This window comes from Panulirus ornatus, chromosome 46, assembly GCF_036320965.1.
Source record: "Panulirus ornatus isolate Po-2019 chromosome 46, ASM3632096v1, whole genome shotgun sequence".
Classification (NCBI taxonomy): domain Eukaryota; kingdom Metazoa; phylum Arthropoda; class Malacostraca; order Decapoda; family Palinuridae; genus Panulirus; species Panulirus ornatus.
In genome coordinates this window covers 29,645,843-29,666,513 of record NC_092269.1, presented here as the reverse complement: position 1 = coordinate 29,666,513, position 20,671 = coordinate 29,645,843, and the positions used below count along the sequence as shown (strand labels likewise).

The 20,671-nt window shown below is 42.3% G+C and overlaps 1 protein-coding gene across 1 annotated transcript in view; it reads left to right on the top strand.

Annotated features, from left to right (window-relative positions):
• The window catches only part of GABA-B-R2 (gamma-aminobutyric acid type B receptor subunit 2), a 351,207-nt gene that overhangs the window by 307,466 nt on the left and 23,070 nt on the right, over positions 1–20,671 (top strand). The window contains 4 exon segments of the mRNA XM_071688897.1: positions 884–995; positions 3,931–4,003; positions 12,192–12,438; positions 17,711–18,841. Of these exon segments, the coding sequence (XP_071544998.1) occupies positions 884–995; positions 3,931–4,003; positions 12,192–12,438; positions 17,711–18,841 (1,563 nt within the window).

Here is a 20,671-nt window from a genome sequence, read left to right as displayed (position 1 = left end):
GATTAGGGATATATGATAGCATTACTGTCCTTCCAGCAGATAACCTCATCATAGACCATCAGGTCTGCTGCTAACTGTACCTTCCAATATACTGTCTTCCAGCAGATAACTTCATGATAGACCATCAGGTCTGTTGCTATTTATCCTTCCCATGTCCTGTCCTCTGTAGAAAAGTATTAGTTCAGTAGACATAGCTGCAATGTAAGCCAATATCGTCTGTATGTCCCTAAGATCAGCATTGCCTGCAAGTCTATTCACAACTCATTTTGAAATTGGTGAGGATTATCTTCTCCATTGTCTTGTGACTCTAACTTGGCGAAGGCTACTCCCATCTGGAGGGTCTTCTTGTTTTGCGTCACTTTGATAGACCCTTCAGTAGCCCCCTAGGCAGTAGGATACTCAGTGCCCCTTCAGCACCTGCTCTTCAGCAGTTGGCTTCTTCAGTAGCTCCTCAGCAGAAGGTCTCTTGAATAGCTCTTCAGCAACACGCCCTTCACAAGCCCCTCAGTAGCAGAACATCCAGTAGTTCTCCAGCAGTAGAACCTCCTGTAACCATTGAGCAGCAGACCCTTCAGTAGCTCATCAGCAGTAGACCTTTATTATCTCTTTAGCAGCAGGCCCTTCCATATCACCCCACCCCAACCCAGATCGGCAGTGCCTACAGCGCTAGTTTGGAGGGCCGCTCCTCTTGAAGCACGCCCGATGGGATGTGTCCTCATGTCTTACTTCTTGGGTGTTGACGTCCTCTCCAGCAGAAGGCGAAGAAGAAGGAGGAGGAGGAGGATGAGGGAGAGAAAGCATTTGTAGGCCTTGTAAGAGCACGGATCCTCATTACCAGCAACAGGAGCTTGACTTAATGGAGTCTCGCCTCTCTCATCTGCAGCTCCTGATAGACCAGCTCGGGGAAGACGCCTTGGGAGAGGTCGAGGGCCACGACACCAGAAGCAGTCGACGACCCTCCAAGCCACGGTCCATAGACAGGCTGAGAATAGAAGGTGAGAGAGAGAGAGAGAGAGAGAGAGAGAGAGAGAGAGAGAGAGAGAGAGAGAGAGAGAGAGAGAGAGAGAGAGAGAGAGAGAGAGAGAGAGTATAGCAAATAGATGGTAATCTGTGATAATGATTGAAAGTGATTTGATGACAGTGGGGACAGTGAGTGAGGGCGAGAAAGTGAGGTAGGGGAAAATGAGTGTGTGTGTGTGTGTGTGTGTGTGTGTGTGTGTGTGTTGGGGGGGGGGATATAGTGGGGAAGGGAACGAGAGGCAGAGCAACCAAACAACTGAGAGACACACAGAGACTGAGAGACAGGGAGACTGCGAGAGACAGGGAGATAAAAGCAGACAAATATAACTAGAATCGAAACAGACAAGAAGAGACGGTAACTCCCGTCTATTGATAGACAGATAGGCACATAAACAGACAGATAAAGTTAACAAAATACGTAGTGTCATACAACGTCATTACAACACCATAATTAAAGTAATAATGATAGTGATAATGATAATGATGGTAATGATGATGATAAATACACACCAACAATGTTACCACATTTACAGTGAACAGTGCGGGTTGCTGCTAGTCACAGTGAAGCGCATCACTGCTGCTGGAGTTACATGAATCAGAATAAACACGTCTGATGAGGCTAATGACGAGAATGTAATCTATTCTCAAAGCAAAATCTTAAATTGCACACCAGTGTGTTGCTCTCTGGGAAAACATTATCATCTCACTGATAATTCCACTGGAAAGGGAGTTCATATGCAAATGAATCTAATTTATTGAATTTTTTTTCTTTTTTTGCTCTTTTTTGATCATTCGTAGATGATGAATATCAGTGAAGATTCTGGTGGATTATATTAGATATCACTGAAGATTCAGGTGAATTATATTAGATATTACTGAAGATTCAATTGTATAATATCAAATATCAATGAAGATTCAGTTGGATTACATCAAATACCACCGAAGATTCGGGTAGATTACATTAAACGCCACCGAAGATTCCGGCGGATTGCATTCAATATACCAATGATTCCGGGTGGATTACATTAAATACACGAAAGATTCCGGTGGATTACATGAAATGCCACCGAAGATTCTGGTAGATTATGACATCAAATACCACCGAAGATCCGGGTGGATTACAATATATTACCGCCGAGAAGATTCTGGGTGGATTACATTAACGACACTGACACGTCCCCCCGCGCTGGCCTCCCGTCCGCGTGAGTTACATTACATATATCTGTCTTGCTGAGTTAAATGAGCTCATTAAGTCTTGCACGGCCATCCCCCTCACCCAGCCCCCACAACAACCTGATCTCCTACACCTGCCATCTCTGCGAAGGCTTGGCTGACCCGTATCATTATACAGTGAGCTTAATTAACCCGCCAACCTGGCCGGGAAATCGGAATGAGTCTAGTGTAATCCCAGTGTGTGTGTGTGTGTGTGTGTGTGTGTGTGTGTGTGTGTGTTGGAGGGGGGGAGGAATGGAGGAGGATGAGGTGAGGGGTGGAAGTCTTGCATTATACAGGTGTACCATGTGACTTTAGCCCTTGTGTTCTGAAGACCCTCTGGTCACACAGGTAGACAGGTCAACACCTCGTATGTAGATCTATATTGACAAATGTTTAAGTGTCTTTAGGGTAGATAAAGAGAGCAAGACATTTTGATGACAAGGAATGACTGATTTGCATAACTATTCGACCGTAATTCCCATCGGGTGTGATCTCATGTTTGAGAGACAGGTCTAGAAACGATCTATTGTGTGATAAGTCAAATTCATTTTCAAGTTTAGGATGTTCTTTTTAAAGTTTGTTAAGGACGTGTGGTAAAGATGGCCATCCATACTGGTGCGTCTTTTTTTGGAGGGGTGTGTTGGGAGCAATTTTGTGTTCTCTTTTCGAGTAGCTGGAGAAGAAGAGAAAGGTCACGATATTATCCAACCTGGGTCAATGTCGTGTCGGAACTTTGGAACTGGCGGTCAGGTGCGTGTGTGGATATGATCTATGATTTCAGTGTGAGGAAACATGTTTATGCTTGAGGGTCTAATGATGTGAGTGTGAGGAAACATATTTATGCTTGAGAGTCTAATGAGATGAGTGTGAGGAAACATATTTATGCTTGAGAGTCTAATGAGATGAGTGTGAGGAAATATATTTATGCTTGAGAGTCTAATGAGATGAGTGTGAGGAAAGACATCTATGCTTGCGGGTCTAATGATGTGAGTGTAAGGAAACATATTTATTCATGGGGGTCTATGGTGTTCGAGTGTATTACAGCAGTCACCATGTTTTGTCCCCTTATTTTTTTTGGCTATGAGGAAGTGAGAGAGGAAAGTGAATATAGCCTGGTATTATGGACTCATGTTCATGAATAGGATGTATTATTTGCGTGTGAGGAGTCATCTTCCCTCGGTGAGGAATGTACAGTATTGATCCTGACTACAAATTATATAGGCCAGGAAGATGACCTTTCTAATTGAAGGTTTAGGTGTCATGGACTCATGTTTAAGTAAATGTGTGAATATGACATAGTGTACGTGAATAAGGGGACATGTTCTCCATGAACTGTGGGCTTTTGAAGTGCGTGTGTGTGTGTGTGCCAGGAAGGTGAGAGAGGCCAGGTAAATGACCCCTGGGAGTGAATGTGTCCATATCATGTACTCATGTTCTAGTGGCTGTATGAATATTACATATACGAGTGTGAGGCTTCATTTTCCCCTTGAGGTGTGGGTTGAGTGTATGTCTCAGGAAGGTTAGAAACTGCAGGTACTATGGCCTCAGGTGTGCGAGCGCGTGTGTGAGTGCTTAGGTGACAGTCGAGTGTGGTAGGCGCCACGATGCACGTGTGTGGAGCGCACTAACCACGCTCTCTTGCCTCCCTCTCCTCCCTCACTGCTGGGCCCGCCCCTCTGCCGCCGCCCACCACAGGCCCCTCGGTGACAGAGACGACAGAAGCGACGGAACTGACCTCCCTGTGTTCGGGCACTTCGCAGGAGGGAGAGTACGTACCTGCCGGTGGCCGAGTCTCGTCTGTGCTCTCTTCCCTCTCCACCACCACCACCACCACCTCCACCACCTCCACTCACCATCTCCAACAACATCACCACCACCACCTCCACCACTACCATCACCACCACCATCTGCCTGCCTCTGGTGCGGTGTCGGCCTCTCTCTCGCTTGACCGAGCAGCTGCCCGGTCAGTTCTTCGTGCCTTCCGTCCTCCTCATCTCTCCCACAACCTTCTCTCTCTCTCTCTCTCTCTCTCTCTCTCTCTCTCTCTCTCTCTCTCTCTCTCTCTCTCTCTCTCTCTATCAGCCTCGGTTACTGTGCCGCCTCCTGACTCCCCAGCCTTTTTTTATGTTTCTTTTTTTCTCTTTGTCATCTTTGGTTTCCGTGCTTCGTGTGTCTGTCTCTCCTTCCCTCCAGCTTCCTCTCGTCTTTTAGTATAGTTTTTTGGTACAGTCTTGTGTCTCCCCAGCTTCCTTTTGTTCTTTGCTGTTTTAGATTTCTGTGCCTTTTTCCTCTCTCTTTACTGTGCCCCATGTCTCCCTTTCTTTATCAGTTTAGACTTCTGTGCCTTGTATAACCCCAAACTTTCTCTCTTTCTTTATTAATTTAGGATGACTGTGCCTCATGTCTGGCCAACTTTTTTCTCTCTCGTTCTTCATTAGTTTTGATTTCTGTGCCACGCGCCTCTCCAGTCTTCTCTCTCTCTCTCTCTCTCTCTCTCTCTCTCTCTCTCTCTCTCTCTCTCTCTCTCTCTCTCTCTCTCTCTCTCTCTCAACATCTTTTTATTTCTGTCTCGTGTCTCTCTAGCCTTCATTCTTTCTCTCTTTTCTCTAAGTCTTCTGTGTCATATTGTCTCCCATTATTAACTAATATTCTTTTAACATCCCTCAAATATTCTGCTTCGTTCATAACTTATCTCCTTTAATTATGTTTCTCTTCTTACGTTCCTCCAGTTCTTTACATTTCTCTATCCCTTTTATTCCAGCTTTTTCTTTGCCCCTCTTATTCTTGTGTCCCTTGCATCCCTAAACCCCCGTTTTTTATATTTATCAATATGTCTTTTACTTCCCGGATGTCATTTTCGTTGCTGTATACCACGTCTGCACGTCAATCCCTTCCTCCTGGCTTGTGTGTTCGTCTCTACCCTCCTCCACCTTCCGTTACTCAGTTATTCTTTCATTATCGAAATCTTTCTCATTTATACAACTTTTTTTTTTCGTCTGTGTCAGGTTTTTACTGTGGTTTTCTGCGGTTCTTCTTAGCTCTGTTGATTTCACTAATTTTCCCCGCAATTGTTTTGAATGTTTTGGTTGTGTTTTGACGTATTCTGTTCTCCCCTCATTCAATAGTGTGGCTTACATTTGATTTCTTTCATCTGTATATTTAGATATTTTGCCTTCTCTCCTTCGGGCCATTATAAGTGCCTTTTCATTATCTTTTCTTATCTCTTATCAGCTGTCATTCATTTGTTGCTGTTCTCAATTCTCGTATCTTATTTATGGATTTCCCAAGTTATCTAGTATTGCTCTCTGCTATGAAATTATTTATCATGTTTACTACCTCTTTACGTGTTGTATTTACTCTTTAGTGATCCATTTTCTTCTTTCTTCCTAACGAGAATTCTTAATCTGAACCATTTATATTTTTATATAAATTAGTTTATATAAATTAGCCTCCACAGGAAAGCTTCAATGTTCAGTGTTTCATGATCTAATATAACCTAGACAAACTTAGTAGCAGCAGTAGTAGGCTTTTTAACATCTGTTCTAACAAGTTTTTTCCCCCCCCACTTCTTAGTAGTCAGAACAAACACATTAACTTTAAAGAAAAGATAATATATATATATATATATACGACCTTACTAAACCTCAGTGGCATGCATCTGCACTCTATGTCCTAAGTTTGAGATTAGAATTAAAAGGCTTCGTTGGTATATTCTTTCGTAAATACTTCGTGATCTGAAATAGCTGTCTGCCACTCTAAAGGGTTATTAATACTTCCATGAATTTCTGTAAACCATTTTACTTGGTCTGATAGTCTCTGTATCGTCTTAAATGGCCCCTCTGAACATAGTGCACTTTCCCTAATGTCATCTTTGTCGTATTCCTACATAAAGAATGCTTCTGTGTAGACCATATGGCTCTCCCTTATAACTGTTAATTGATCCATTAGAAAAAAAAAGTAATGTAAAAGTCCCTTTGTTTATGTCTCGGACCTTTTAATGTAATTTAAACTCCTGAAGAAACAAATCTCATTTTTCCTTAAAGACATTGGAACGTATTGCTTTTGCATTCATAAATGTCACATAGATCACCTCCACCCTTTAAACATGTTCCTTTTATAATCACTAATATTCTCCGTAAAGTATCAGTTACTTACATATCCATGACTTTCCTAACTCTGAACGTTACTTGTACTTATATCTTGGTAACTTTGTAAGTTCCCAAGACTGTGAAGATTGGCACGTTGCCTGAGAAGTGTTTCTGTATCATCAACATCCCTTCGGTGAGACGAGGCGTATCATCCTTGATTCATCAGTTCTGACCATTAGTGATCTCAAAATGGCCTTTGGAGATATAGCTCTTTCGACCTTAAATAGGCTTCATGGGATGTAGATCTTCTGACATTAATCTGGCCCCTTAAACTGGCCTCTAAGAATGATGTTGAACCTTAAGTTGGTCTTGAAGGATGTAGTTCTTCTGCCCTTAGATTGGCCTTTGACAATGTTGTTCCTTCAACCTTTCATTGGCCTCTGAGGATGTTGTACCTTCAACCTTAAAAAGGCCTCTAAGGATGTTGTACCTTCAACCTTAAAAAGGCCTCTAAGGATGTTGTACCTTTAACCTTAAATTGGTCTCTAAGGATGCAGTTCCTCCTACCTTAAATTGGCCTCTAAGGATGTTGTACCTTCAACCTTAAAAAGGCCTCTAAGGATGTTGTACCTTTAACCTTAAATTGGCCTCTAAGGATGTAGTTCCTCCTACCTTAAATTGGCCTCTAAGGATGTTGTACCTACAGCCTTAAATTGGCCTCTAAGGATGCATTTACTCCTACCTTAAATTGGCCTCTAAGCTTGTTATATCTTCAACCTTAAATTGGTCTCTAAGGATGTAGTTCCTCCTACCTTAAATTGGCCTCTAAGGATGTAATCCCTCCTACCTTAAATTGGCCTCTAAGGATATTGTACCCTCAACCTTAAATTGGTCTCTAAGGATGTAGCTCCTTCAACCTTTAAGTCATCTCTAAAGATACAGTTCCTTCAACCTTAAATAAACCTGTAAGGGTGTAGTTCTTCGCACCTTAAATAAGCCTCTAAGAATGTAGTTCCTTCAACGCTAATTTGGTCTTTAAGGATTTAGTCCTTGAGACTGAAATTAACCTCTAAAAATACGATTCCTTCAACCTAAAGTTAGTCTCTGAGGACACAGATCTTCCTACCTTAAGTTGGCCTTCAGGAATGTAGACCCTCCGTCAGATCCTCTGGTGATGCTGCCTCTCCCTCACGAGCCTTCGTTGATGTAATCCTCCATCCGGAGCCTTTGAAGATGAAGGACTCCCTCTGTACACATCTTCCCTCGGATTCCCCCATGCTCGAAAGGTTTTGATTCCCTTATAACCCCAAAAGCTGGTTTTTACAACAGATCTAGTACGTAGACTCTACAGTACTTATATTTCGTGGTGTTTATACTGATTTGTTGCTCGTCTCAGAGTTCTGATAAGGACATATATTTTTCTTCCTTTTTCTCTTGTAATATGGATTACAGTAATAATTAGAGGTTATTCGGCAGTTCCCACAATTGCAAATCCTTTCTCTTATCTCCTTCTTTAGTTCTCTGCCATTTTCTGACCTCCAATTAGTCAGACAAACCTCGAGAGGTCACTTCTAGGAAAGGGTGTCGATGCATAAACCACTTCCTTCAATGTATGGCTGATATTTTCGCCATGCTTGTTTGTGTGTATGGAGGTCCTCACTGTAATACCTAGGGCACCTCTACGGCCAACTCATCCACTCTCGGTGTGGAATCGAAAGTCTTCCACCTTACGAACTCTCTTGTTATCACTTCGCTCCACAATTCCTTTCCGTTCGTTGAGGAGTTGCTTCTCTTTCCCTGTTCTACAGGTGTCCATATTTCGGCCACTATTACCTCTGCATGTGATCCAGCCCCTCGCCCATGAAGTAGCGGCGCGCGATAAGCTGCTTCTTCCCTTAATTCTCTGTGGAGACCAGTCACACGAGGATTAGCCGTCATGGTAACCTCCGTCTTCTCGTTCAGCGAGGCCATGGAGTTCCTTCTCTCTTGTTTCTCTTTTGCCACATCCAAACATACCAGTCTCATGAGTTTGATCAGTATATATACATACATGATCCGGCTTCTGTCAGTCCCCGTCGAATTCTTATTCTTTTTATCAGCAAACTCTTTATCACATCTTCGCAACCGATGTGGCTTCGACTATGGCATGCCCACACCTCTGTCACGTTGGCTGCTGTAAGAGGAGGAAAAATACTTATGTTATTGCATTAGAATGATTGAAGGGTGTCTCCTCTGTCCTTCCACTTGGTTCTTGGATTTACAATGAAGACCTTCAGCTGGCTCAGGCTTCACATGCAACACAGCTAATTGACCTCTCGGTTGATCTTGATTTTACATATGTACTCTCCTCTATCCCTTCCTATCTTCTTCCGTATTTCTATGTTATTTTCTAAGCCACTGATGTCCCTTTTAATCATTGTTACTGTTCTTACCTTATCGTTGTCTGTTGCGAATTATTCTTCAGTGTTTAAGGAGCAACGTGATGTAAGTAGCTACTTAGTTGTAACACTTGAGTATGCCCTTCCACCGGTCTTCCTCTCGCTTGTCCACGTAGTAGAGAGAAATATGTCTCGTCCCGTTCTATATGTGAGTGTGTGTCTCTCTCTCTTGCCACTGTCTCACGCACGAACCCAAGCCTCTCACCAGTGGTGGTGGTCAGTCAGTTGGCACTGTATGCCAGGCACTGTACAGTCGTTTACAAACGAAAGTCACCGTAAAACTTGTAGTGATGAATGAGGCTGTCCAGCCTGGGTACCGAATGTGTCACAGTAATGTTCCTTGGTATGACGTACCAAAACCTCTATATAAGATTTCCCCCCCGCCCGAATGATACCATCATTGGTGAGCACAACTATATATATCTCGATGACCATAATCCCCCTCCTCCCTGCCAACCGTCACCAACTCCACCGCCCTCTCACCATCACCACACCACCAGCACTTATGTCACCATCACCAGCACTAGTCACTCTCACCAACACTAGCACAGTGTTCCCTCCGTGTGACACCCTCAGTCTTGTATTACTCGTCAGCACTTGTGTCTGTTTACAAGAATCTATAAGGGTGTCGATCCTAAAGGCAAATCCATGACAGTTAATATTTCATGGGCCTCGAATCCTTTTTCAGACGTCAGGCAACTTATCTTTGTGCCGCGTTCATAACGTTCCTTTACGATGATTGTCATGTATTGATCACTTTTACTCATAGTTCCTTTAAGATAAACAAAGATCTTAGGGGGAGATCCCTGAAATCGTATGATAATTTCAAAGTGAAAAGAATTTTCTGTTGAATTAATGAGACCACTACATGAATATCAAGTTGATTTTGCATTCAATCTCTGTGAAAGAGAGAAGCGAAGTTCAAGTAAAGACACGAAAGGAGGAGGAAGTAGAGAAAGAGAGAGAGAGAGAAAGGTCAAAGAGGAATTTGGGTTCGGGGAATTTTTGAAAAGAGAGAGAAATGTAAATAAATAGGAGAATGATGAAGAGTAATTAATTACATAATGACAGGAGTATTACGAAGATAGTGTAAACATAAGCACTGTGTAGATTCATAGATTTCCTTGCACTTTTTTTTCCTTTGAATTTGCACTGTATTGCACTTGTTCTCAGAGGTGAGTTCTTAGCTGCATGTGAAGTACATTATAAGCTAGTGTAAGCCTAAAGGAATTCATCATCCACGTTCTTGATCCAAATACTGACAAGTTGCCTAATTCAGAAGGTTTAGTTCACTAAGCCTGCACGCTGATGTAGTGCTAAAGTCTCTGTGCACATTGTGGATCATATTGACAACACTTGTTAAATAATGAAATGGTTGTGTCTGTTTTAAATTTTCTCCCCTCATTTTTTTTAAGGTTTTCAGGAAATATGTTTTTTTTTTGCAGCTACTGTACAGTCCTCCAGCGATATGCACACATCTGTTACAGTACATACATACGTACATGCACAGAGCATTACAATACATACATACGTACATACACAGAGCATTACAGTACACACATACGTACAACAATAGAGCATTACAATACTTACATACGTACATGCACCTAGCATTACAATACATACATACGTACATACACAGAACATTACAATACAAACATACGTAAATACACAGAGCATTACAGTGCATACATATGTATATACATAGAGCATTACAAAACATACATATGTACATACACAGAGCATTAAAGTACATACATATGTACATACAGAGAGCATTACAATACATACATATGTACATACACAGACAATGCTCAAGAGCTGGGGCCCCAGGAATGTTGAACTCACACCCTATACAACACAAATAGGTAATCACGTACACACATGCGTACACATTTAAGATATAGGGCCCACACAATACATAAATACACACACACACACACACACACACACACACACACACACAGGATATAAATTGATTATGACCGTTGGTCCACAAGGAGAGTTAATTGAACCAAGGAAATCATATATATTTTTACGTTGGAGACCACATCTATAGAAATGACCCACCGCCAACCGTATTACCATAGCAATACCCATCACTGACCCAACCATAGCAATACCCATCACTAACCAACCATAGCAATACCCATCACTAACCAACCATAGCAATACCCATCACTGACCCAACCATAGCAATACCCATCACTAACCAGCCATAGCAATACCCATCACTAACCAACCATAGCAATACCCATCACTGACCCAACCATAGCAATACCCATCACTAACCAGCCATAGCAATACCCATCACTAACCAACCATAGCAATACCCATCACTGACCCAACCATAGCAATACCCATCACTAACCAGCCATAGCAATACCCATCACTAACCAACCATAGCAATACCCATCACTGACCCAACCATAGCAATACCCATCACTAACCAGCCATAGCAATACCCATCACTAACCAACCATAGCAATACACCTCACTAACCAACCATAGCAATACACCTCACTAACCAACCATAGCAATACACCTCACTAACCAACCATAGCAATACACCTCACTAACCCAACCATAGCAATACCCATCACTAACCAACCATAGCAATACACCTCACTAACCCAACCATAGCAATACCCATCACTAACCAACCATAGCAATACCCATCACTAACCAGCCATAACAATACCCCTCATTAACCAACCATACCAATACACCTCACTAACCAACCACAGCAATACCCCTTACAAACCCACCACAGCAATGCAAGTCACACCACAACACCACAGAAACACAGCAAACACTCTCCCTCACAGTAAAGAATAAGACAGCTTTTCCTGTCTGTGATACGCTGTACCGGAAGTCTAATTTGCATACAAAGATTTTTAGTAGTGTTTTAAACTGTGTTCGACATATGTGCAGAACTAATTAGATCATCATGTGTGTGTAATCATTGTTGTACACCCAATTAAAAGTTTTCTTTACGTGTTTTAGTATATATAGTTTTATATATATATATATATATATATATATATATATATATATATATATATATATATATATATATATATATATATATATATATATATATATATATATATATATTTATATATATATATATATATATATATATATATATATATATATATATATATAAATCTATGTATATTATAATGATATCTACAGCAGAGCCCTTGCTTGACCTTTGACCTGTTTTGACAGTGAATACAATGCTTAATACCCTTGATATCAGAGTTATTATTGAACTTCTGACCTTATATGACCTGGTCCACTAAGAACCCTTCAAATCAGAGGAATCATTCGGCTTTTGACCTTTTTTTTTGTGACCTCATCTGCATACCGAGAACCCACTCGGGTCAGGGCCCATTATTCAACTTTTGACCTGTTATGACCTCAGACGTGGGGTGACCTTCGCCTCGCCCATACAAACCCCTCGGGACACAAGCAAGAGCGTGTCCTTCAGGTTAGAGGGAGGTGGGTGCCCTACCACAGTAGAGGCCATCCCTCTCCTGCACATGAACACCCAACACCCTCCAGGCGTGGCTCCCTGCGCCCCTCCAGCCTCCCAGGTCGCCGTGAGCAGCGGTCAGCAGCCACCTCCTCCTGTTGCCTCAGCACCACTGCCTCCCAACCCGTACCAGCAGGTGGGTACCGCCGGCGGGAGAGAGAGAGAGAGAGAGAGAGAGAGAGAGAGAGAGAGAGAGAGAGAGAGAGAGAGAGAGAGAGAGAGAGAGAGAGAGAGAGAGAGAGTTGTACACTCGAGGTGCACCGTCTCTTACCCTTGTGTATGTATGTACCACGTCTTTACTCTTATGTGTACACACACACACACACACACACACACACACACACACTAGTCTATACCAGGTGCCCATTTTTTTTACCAGTATTTCAAACCATACCAGGTGTATGACATACATGTGACTACCTGCTCTCGGCTCATAGAAAGTGTGTGTCCTATACATCTATGTGACTAGGATGCATATGTTATTATCACCAGGTGTGTGACTTTCACAAGAGTCTAGGGGATATATATGTGACCAATATGTAGCAACTGAACCCTTAATTACTCTTGACCCAGACCCATGCAGCAAGGGAAGCATATAAACTAGTCGAATTCGATTGTCCAAAAAAAAAAAAAAAAATGTATTTCTCGTTATGTTTCTCTCTCATTCTCTCTATTTCCTACAGTCAGATTTCAGAACACTACAGCTCAACTCTGTAATGATGTTAAGACGTTGGGCACAACTATATCCCTAACTCTGTGGTTGAAGCCCTACACAGTAAACATTGTAATGTCTATATCCCAGAAGCTGAGGATGTTGTATAGGTGACACAGTTATTCGAACAAGCAACTGTTTCGTATCTACGTGAACCCCACTTTTTAGTGTTGAGTACTGTTCATATATCATCGACCACATTTAGCCAGACTGGAGTCAGAAATCACCTCTCTTTTCAGCCATCCTCTTCTGTTCACGATCATTTTGCTTCCCTCTTCCTCTTCAACTGACAATATTTCGGCCACTGTTCTCGAGAACTGCTTGTGTGTGTGTTTCCCTGCCACTAAGACCCATGTCTTGCTGGTGCTTCCCATAGTTTTCGTGTTGAGGATCAACCACACGAGTGTTGACCATTATGATACTCCCTTATCTCTTAGAACGTTTAAGTGGTAGACCTCTTCCATATCCTGTCCTTTTACCATCTTCCTGCAACCTTTCCGTCTGTAAGGGCCAGATTTAAGGATGCTTAAGCTCAAATCAGCCTTTAAGACATTTTCTCTTCCTTGCATCTTTCCATATCACACCAGCCATTACAAAAGAAGTACGAAAAAAAAAAGAAATTAGTCTTGTAGGTTGTCATGGGCAGATGTACATGTGACTGTGTTCAGTTGTGTATGAGCAGTGCCTTTCTACTCGCATTAAGTGTGTCATATATGTGACTGGTGGGTAGAGACTATCATGTATATATAGCTACATAAGCGTGTATGTGCTTTGCTCTGAGGGCTTCATCCCCTGCCAGGTGTGTGGCTAGTAAACAGCTATGTCGTGAGGATATATGTATATATATAAAGAGAGTGCGTTAAACGTTTACTATGTCGTGAGGATATATGTATATATATATATATTGTGAGTGCGTTATATGTTTTCTATCCACCTCTGCTTTGAGGATGAGATGAGAGTTACGATAATGCCTCCCTCCGTTCCATCCACCGTCATGTTGCCTCACTTTCTCTGTTCTGCAGGTATCATTTCGGCCGGTACTCGTGTGAGCAGTCTGCGTGAATCCCGGCTCTTCCTCCTCTCCCTCCCTCACACACACACACACACACACACACTTAAGACCCCTGGACCCTCAGCATGCAACTGGTCGCTTCTTCCCTTTGGTTTCTATGTGGCAACCTGCCACACGGGGATTGGCCGTTATGATACAAATTTTCTTTACCACGAAGCAGTTGGAATGATCACACCTCTCTAATGTCTTTTCCCTCTTCGTAAAACCTTTGCACGTTTGAGAGACTGGGGTCGACCATCACTTGAGGAGCAGAAACCATTCATCTTAATTCTTTTAAGGAAATAGAAATCACCTATCACTCAGCATGGTGTCTATCAAACTTACTTAATCTATTCTCCCCATGCCATGTCGACTACAATAAAGAAATATATATATATATATACTTACACGGAAAGGTAAATATATATAGATACATAGAAAGGTAGATATATTCCTTTATCATGTACCTCCCAGCTGGCTCTATATATATATGAGGTAGAGCTTCCGCACAATGCATTATGTAGCTATGTATGTGTTGGCCTTGACCTTGTTGAATAATACCAGGTATACATGGATCTTTAGTACGTATGTATATGCTAGTATACATGGATTGTGTATTCATATGTCCATGGTAATCTCTCGTTAATCTATCGTGCATGTGTATGATAAAGATAATGATGAAGATGATAACAATATATGATTATAATTATAATATCAATGTTAATGTAAATTATGTAATGATAATGATGATAATAGTAATGACAATGATAATAATAACGAAATGTTTATTAGAAATAACTTCACACTTCAATCATTCTGTAAAAATCATTAAATGTCATCCAGCACCGTACCTAGAGCAACCCACACCTCTAGAACAGCCGGGACCGTATCTAGAACAGTTAGCACCTTCTCTAGAACAGCCGGGACCGTATCTAGAACAGTTAGCACCTTCTCTAGAACAGCTGGGACCGTATCTAGAACAGTTAGCACCTTCTCTAGAACAGCTGGGACCGTATCTAGAACAGTTAGCACCTTCTCTAGAACAGCTGGGACCGTATCTAGAACAGTTAGCACCTTCTCTAGAACAGCCGGGACCGTATCTAGAACAGTTAGCACCTTCTCTAGAACAGCTGGGACCGTATCTAGAACAGTTAGCACCTTCTCTAGAACAGCTGGGACCGTATCTAGAACAGTTAGCACCTTCTCTAGAACAGCCGGGACCGTATCTAGAACAGTTAGCACCTTCTCTAGAACAGTTAGCACCTTCTCTAGAACAGCCGGGACCGTATCTAGAACAGTTAGCACCTTCTCTAGAACAGTTAGCACCTTCTCTAGAACAGCTGGGACCGTATCTAGAACAGTTAGCACCTTCTCTAGAACAGCTGGGACCGTATCTAGAACAGTTAGCACCTTCTCTAGAACAGCCGGGACCGTATCTAGAACAGTTAGCACCTTCTCTAGAACAGCTGGGACCGTATCTAGAACAGTTAGCACCTTCTCTAGAACAGCTGGGACCGTATCTAGAACAGTTAGCACCTTCTCTAGAACAGCCGGGACAATATCTAGAACGGTTAGTATCTTCTCTAGAACAGCTGGGACCGTATCTAGAACAGCCGGCACCTTCTCTAGAACAGCCGGCACCTTCTCTAGAACAGCTGGGACCGTATCTAGAACAGTTAGCACCTTCTCTAGAACAGCTGGGACCGTATCTAGAACAGTTAGCACCTTCTCTAGAACAGCCGGGACAATATCTAGAACAGTTAGTATCTTCTCTAGAACTGCTGGGACCGTATCTAGAACAGCCGGCACCTTCTCTAGAACAGCCGGCACCTTCTCTAGAACAGCTGGGACCGTATCTAGAACAGCTGGCACCTTACGTAGACCACTTGGCATCGTGGCTTGGACAGCCGGCCTCACCGTATCTAGAACCACTGTCACTGTATCTTAAACTACCGGCGGTCATCCTTCCTAAACCAACAGGCACCTAGAACAACCGGCACCATGTCTAGAACGAATGACGTCATACACAGGCAGACCAGTAGGCACCATGTCTTAGACAGCTGGTGATATATATATATATACCGTCCTTTTGGCCTGGAAAGCAGTTAAGGTCACGAGCAATTATGGAATAATGATAATAATGATAATAATGTTAATAATAATTAATAATAATAATGATAATAATAATAATAATAATAATAATAATAATAATAATAATAATAATAATAATAATAATAATAATAATAATATTGATGATGATAATAATAATAATAATAATAATAATAATGATAATAATAATAATAATAATAATAATGATAATAATAATAATGGGAATGATGATAATGATAATAATGATAATGATAATTAAGGATATATTCCATTAACGGCGGCCAAAAGTTGAATTCACCAGACAATAAGAAGAGGAAGGGAGGATGGGGGGAGGGAGGGAGGGAGGCCTTCAATCATGCTAGTGTGTGTGTGTGTGTGTGTGTGTGTGTGTGTGTGTGTGTGTGTGTGTGTGATATTGTCTATTTGGAGTGACCTTTTCCCCGTATAAATAGATAATCACACACACACATACACACTGTACGTTGATGTGGCTCAAGATAGATAGATGGGTGCAAGGTCCACGACTGGATCGTAGACACTGGAATGAATTGAGATAAACTTTGATTTCACTTGTAGTGGTTCACAGCTGCTTAGAAGTACTAACAATTAAGGAGAAGTATTTCTAGTTACTTTCTGGTAATTTTTGGTGTTTTTCTTCTAGTATCTGAAAGTCATTTTTGTGTATACTGAAGTATTATAAGTTACTGAGACTATGTGTGGAAGTAGCAGTATTATCTGGTTATGACTTTAGAACTCCCTTTCATAATGGTTTTCTTTGGGGTTATAACCTCCCCCCCAAGAACCCCTGATTCGGGGCTCCTGCAGCTCTAATGCTGCGCTGCACTCCGTAGCAGGGGAGAGAATGGATTCCTTTAAGGCAAAATGCTCAGTTGAAACTGTACTGTGTCTCTCTCTCGTCAACTGATTGATGATACAGACTCGCCAAAGATATCCTGTTTTTTTTTTTTACCTCACTTGCCGAGTTTCCTCGTGTAGGCGGAGTCCGGTAACACCTGCTTCAAGTCTGTGTACATATAATCACTATAGATTTTATTGTGTATAGGTATATTCTACGATATGCCGTGACTCAAAGATAATTGTACCTCAGTACATTTCTTGATATATCTACTTACATATCTACTTACATTTAGACGCTTCAAGACGTTTCTAGGTAATTGTACTTACATTTAGGCGTTTCAAAACGTTTCTAAACAGTTGTACTTACATTTAGTTAAGTGTTTCACTAAACCTCTAGATACCTCTAGGCTTCTATATCTACATATGGGTGTTTCAAGGCATTTCTAGATATCTGTGCTCACAAATAAGTAAGCGTTTTAACGCCTCCTAGATAAGTGAAGGCTTCTGTACTTACATGTAAGTGTTTCCAGGCATACTTAGATAACTGTAGGGTCCTGAAAAACTTGTAAGTATTGATAAGTGTGAAGGAAATAGTGGCAGTGTGATGTGTCGAGAGAGGAAGTGTGTGTGTGTTGCAGCTAGTGATGATGACCCGGAGAGGTGGCATGTATCCTGCAGGAGGCGATGCTGGAGCGTGAGGGCGCCGCTTACGGTGGCTACGGCGGCGTCTACGTGCACGACTACGGCGGCGCTATGATGCAGAAGGAGCAGAACATCCTGCAGCAGCGGCAGGCCAGTAGGGGCAGCCTGCAGGGCCTTAGACGCTGCAGCAGAGACGTGGACGTCGGTCCTCCACTGGAAGACGCCCCACCGCCCCCGACCATGCTGGAGTATGGCACGGGGCCCTTGGGCGAGTCCCCGGCCGTCATGGGCGGGGCGAAGCCCCCTGGGGCGCACGTGGACGTCTGCCCTTACCGGAGGACCAGCCTGAGGCAGAGCAGCAGTAGTGCCAAGTACAGCCAAGTGGCTCGTAACATATACACGCCGCTGAACAACGAGGAGAGCGGCGAGAAGATGCCTCTCTTAGTCGGGAAGAAGAACGCGGATCTCAAGATCATCAACAACAAGGCCAACTACCAGACGCTGAGCGAGAAGAACAGCAACGCCCTGGCGAATCTGGCGGCGGGTTACAACATATCAGGGGACGGCCCGGTGGGCTACAGGGCGGCACAGCAGCAGCAGCAACAGCAGCAGCAGCAACAGCAGAGACAACAGCAGCAGCACGAGCTGCAGGTGGCTCGTGCTGCTGCTCTCAGACGAGGGAGTGAGCCGCCTAGACCCCCAGGTAGGGGACCTATGCACACCCGCAACAGGTCGTGCGACGACCTGGCCTGTTCCTGCTGCGACGTGCCTCTGCCCCACGACCTCCTGGTCGACCACACCACCCACAGCGCCTCCGACCCCGCCACCGATAGCGACGTGGACCCTCGGGAGATGGGCGGGGGTGGGAGAGGTCGGTGGGACGTGTGTGAGGACCGGGATGGCAGCGGCGGTCCGCGCACCATCTCCAGAGCCCACCTGAGGCGGGACAGCTTCGGGGAGGTGGTCTCCCGCCGCTCGCCGAGCCAGGACAGCCTGGAGCAGGCGCGGGCACGCTCCCCGACCATCATGCTGGACGACCCGACACCCACGCCCACGCCACCGCCCCAGCACGCCCACGACGTCCTGGGGCGTCGCTCTCCAGGCCAAGACAGCTTCGGGTATGGCGTCCTGAGGAGGTCAGGCAGCCAGGATAGTCTGGATCACCAGGTGAGACCAGGACACACACACACACACACACACACACACAGGTGTATATATACATACGTACACACACACAGATACTCTCATGTTCAAAGGCAATCAATAATGCTCAATCATCAGTCATATTCTTACCCATATCTACATCCTTTTAATCATTCATATCACCTCAAACTTTTATCTATCAATCTAATCAGTTAATATCATTACTCATATATATATATATATATATATATATATATATATATATATATATATATATATATATATATATATATATATACATATGCGTGTCTTCCAGTTTTACAAATACTGAAATTATTTTTTTTTCCGTTTGTTTTCCTCGTGTCATGTGTCTATTTTATCTCTGCCAAGTAAACATAAACAGACCAGTTGACATTGCCTCTCACAGTGGCAAATTGTTGACCGACAGAACCACATGAAAGCAATATATATATATATATATATATATATATATATATATATATATATATATATATATATATATATATATATATATATATATATATATATGTAAATCTATAAAGAAACAAGATCAATAACATTAGATATCTAATTCCCTGATCATCACTGGCATAAACGAAAACGTATTATATGTAATTAATCTCTACAGTCTTCTCTCTTAACCCACAAAGTTTCCAGGGGTTCCAGACGCTATAAATCCAATTCCAGGATTATGGAATCAAGAATTGTAAGATCAATAGACTGGAGAAATGTAAACAATATCATATGAAGCTTATTTTAAGAGCATGGCTGCCTTGTTACACTTCCATTCACTTTAAAAATTCAGGATTCCTCCAAACTTGATTTGAAATTACGTATTTTGGGGCAAGTTTATGTTGAAGAGAAACCAAAGACCATTGATTATTCTTCCTGTATGCTCTATCAACTCTTCAAACGTTTTCTCTTATAAGCTCCCGTTTTCATTCTTACCTGCGGCTTTGTCAGTATAACCGACCAGATGGTAAATATAAGGTAGTACGTGGGTCCAATGTAAACAATTGAGAACGTGCGTGTGTGTGTGCAGCCTGAAGATTTATTTAAACTCTTGAAGAAGACTTTGACGTTTTATCTTTGTCTTCGACTGGTGGTTATAAGTTGACCTTGATAGCCTGTATGACCTGGGGAACTGATGGGTCACAAGCCTACATAGATAGCCCACTCATCCCCAGCCAGGTAAATGGAAGGCCCTCCGTGGAGAGAGAAGGTTAGTGGTGTCTGAATGCTAAATGAATTACAAATCTCTACGTTACACACACTCTCTCTCTCTCTCTCTCTCTCTCTCTCTCTCTCTCTCTCTCTCTCTCTCTACCACATTTACATCCTCTTCATATACTTTTACATCATACATTCTTTGTTTTAGGCGTAAACTTTGTCAAAGAACTCGGATCTTATCAATCGTTGGACTGTGTGGTTCATTAACGAGGTGTGAAGCGAGGATTCGAAACGTTTCGGCGCTTCATTAACACAATGAATGAACAAGAATGTCCATCCCATTATTGATATGTATATATATATATATATATATATATATATATATATATATATATATATATATATATATATATATACATATATATATATATATATATATATATATATATATATATATATATATATATATATATATATATATATGTAGCTACCATTGTTGTTCTTGTTATGAACACAGTTGGGGCTGACCCACCTGTCACTATACTATCTCCCACAATCAGTACGTTGGCCTACATTAGCTTGTGTGTGCCCCTATGGTCGAGTCTGGACGTAAAAGGTATTGTCACAGCTTTTACGGTGTAAAACTTTGTCGTTTCTGTTTTG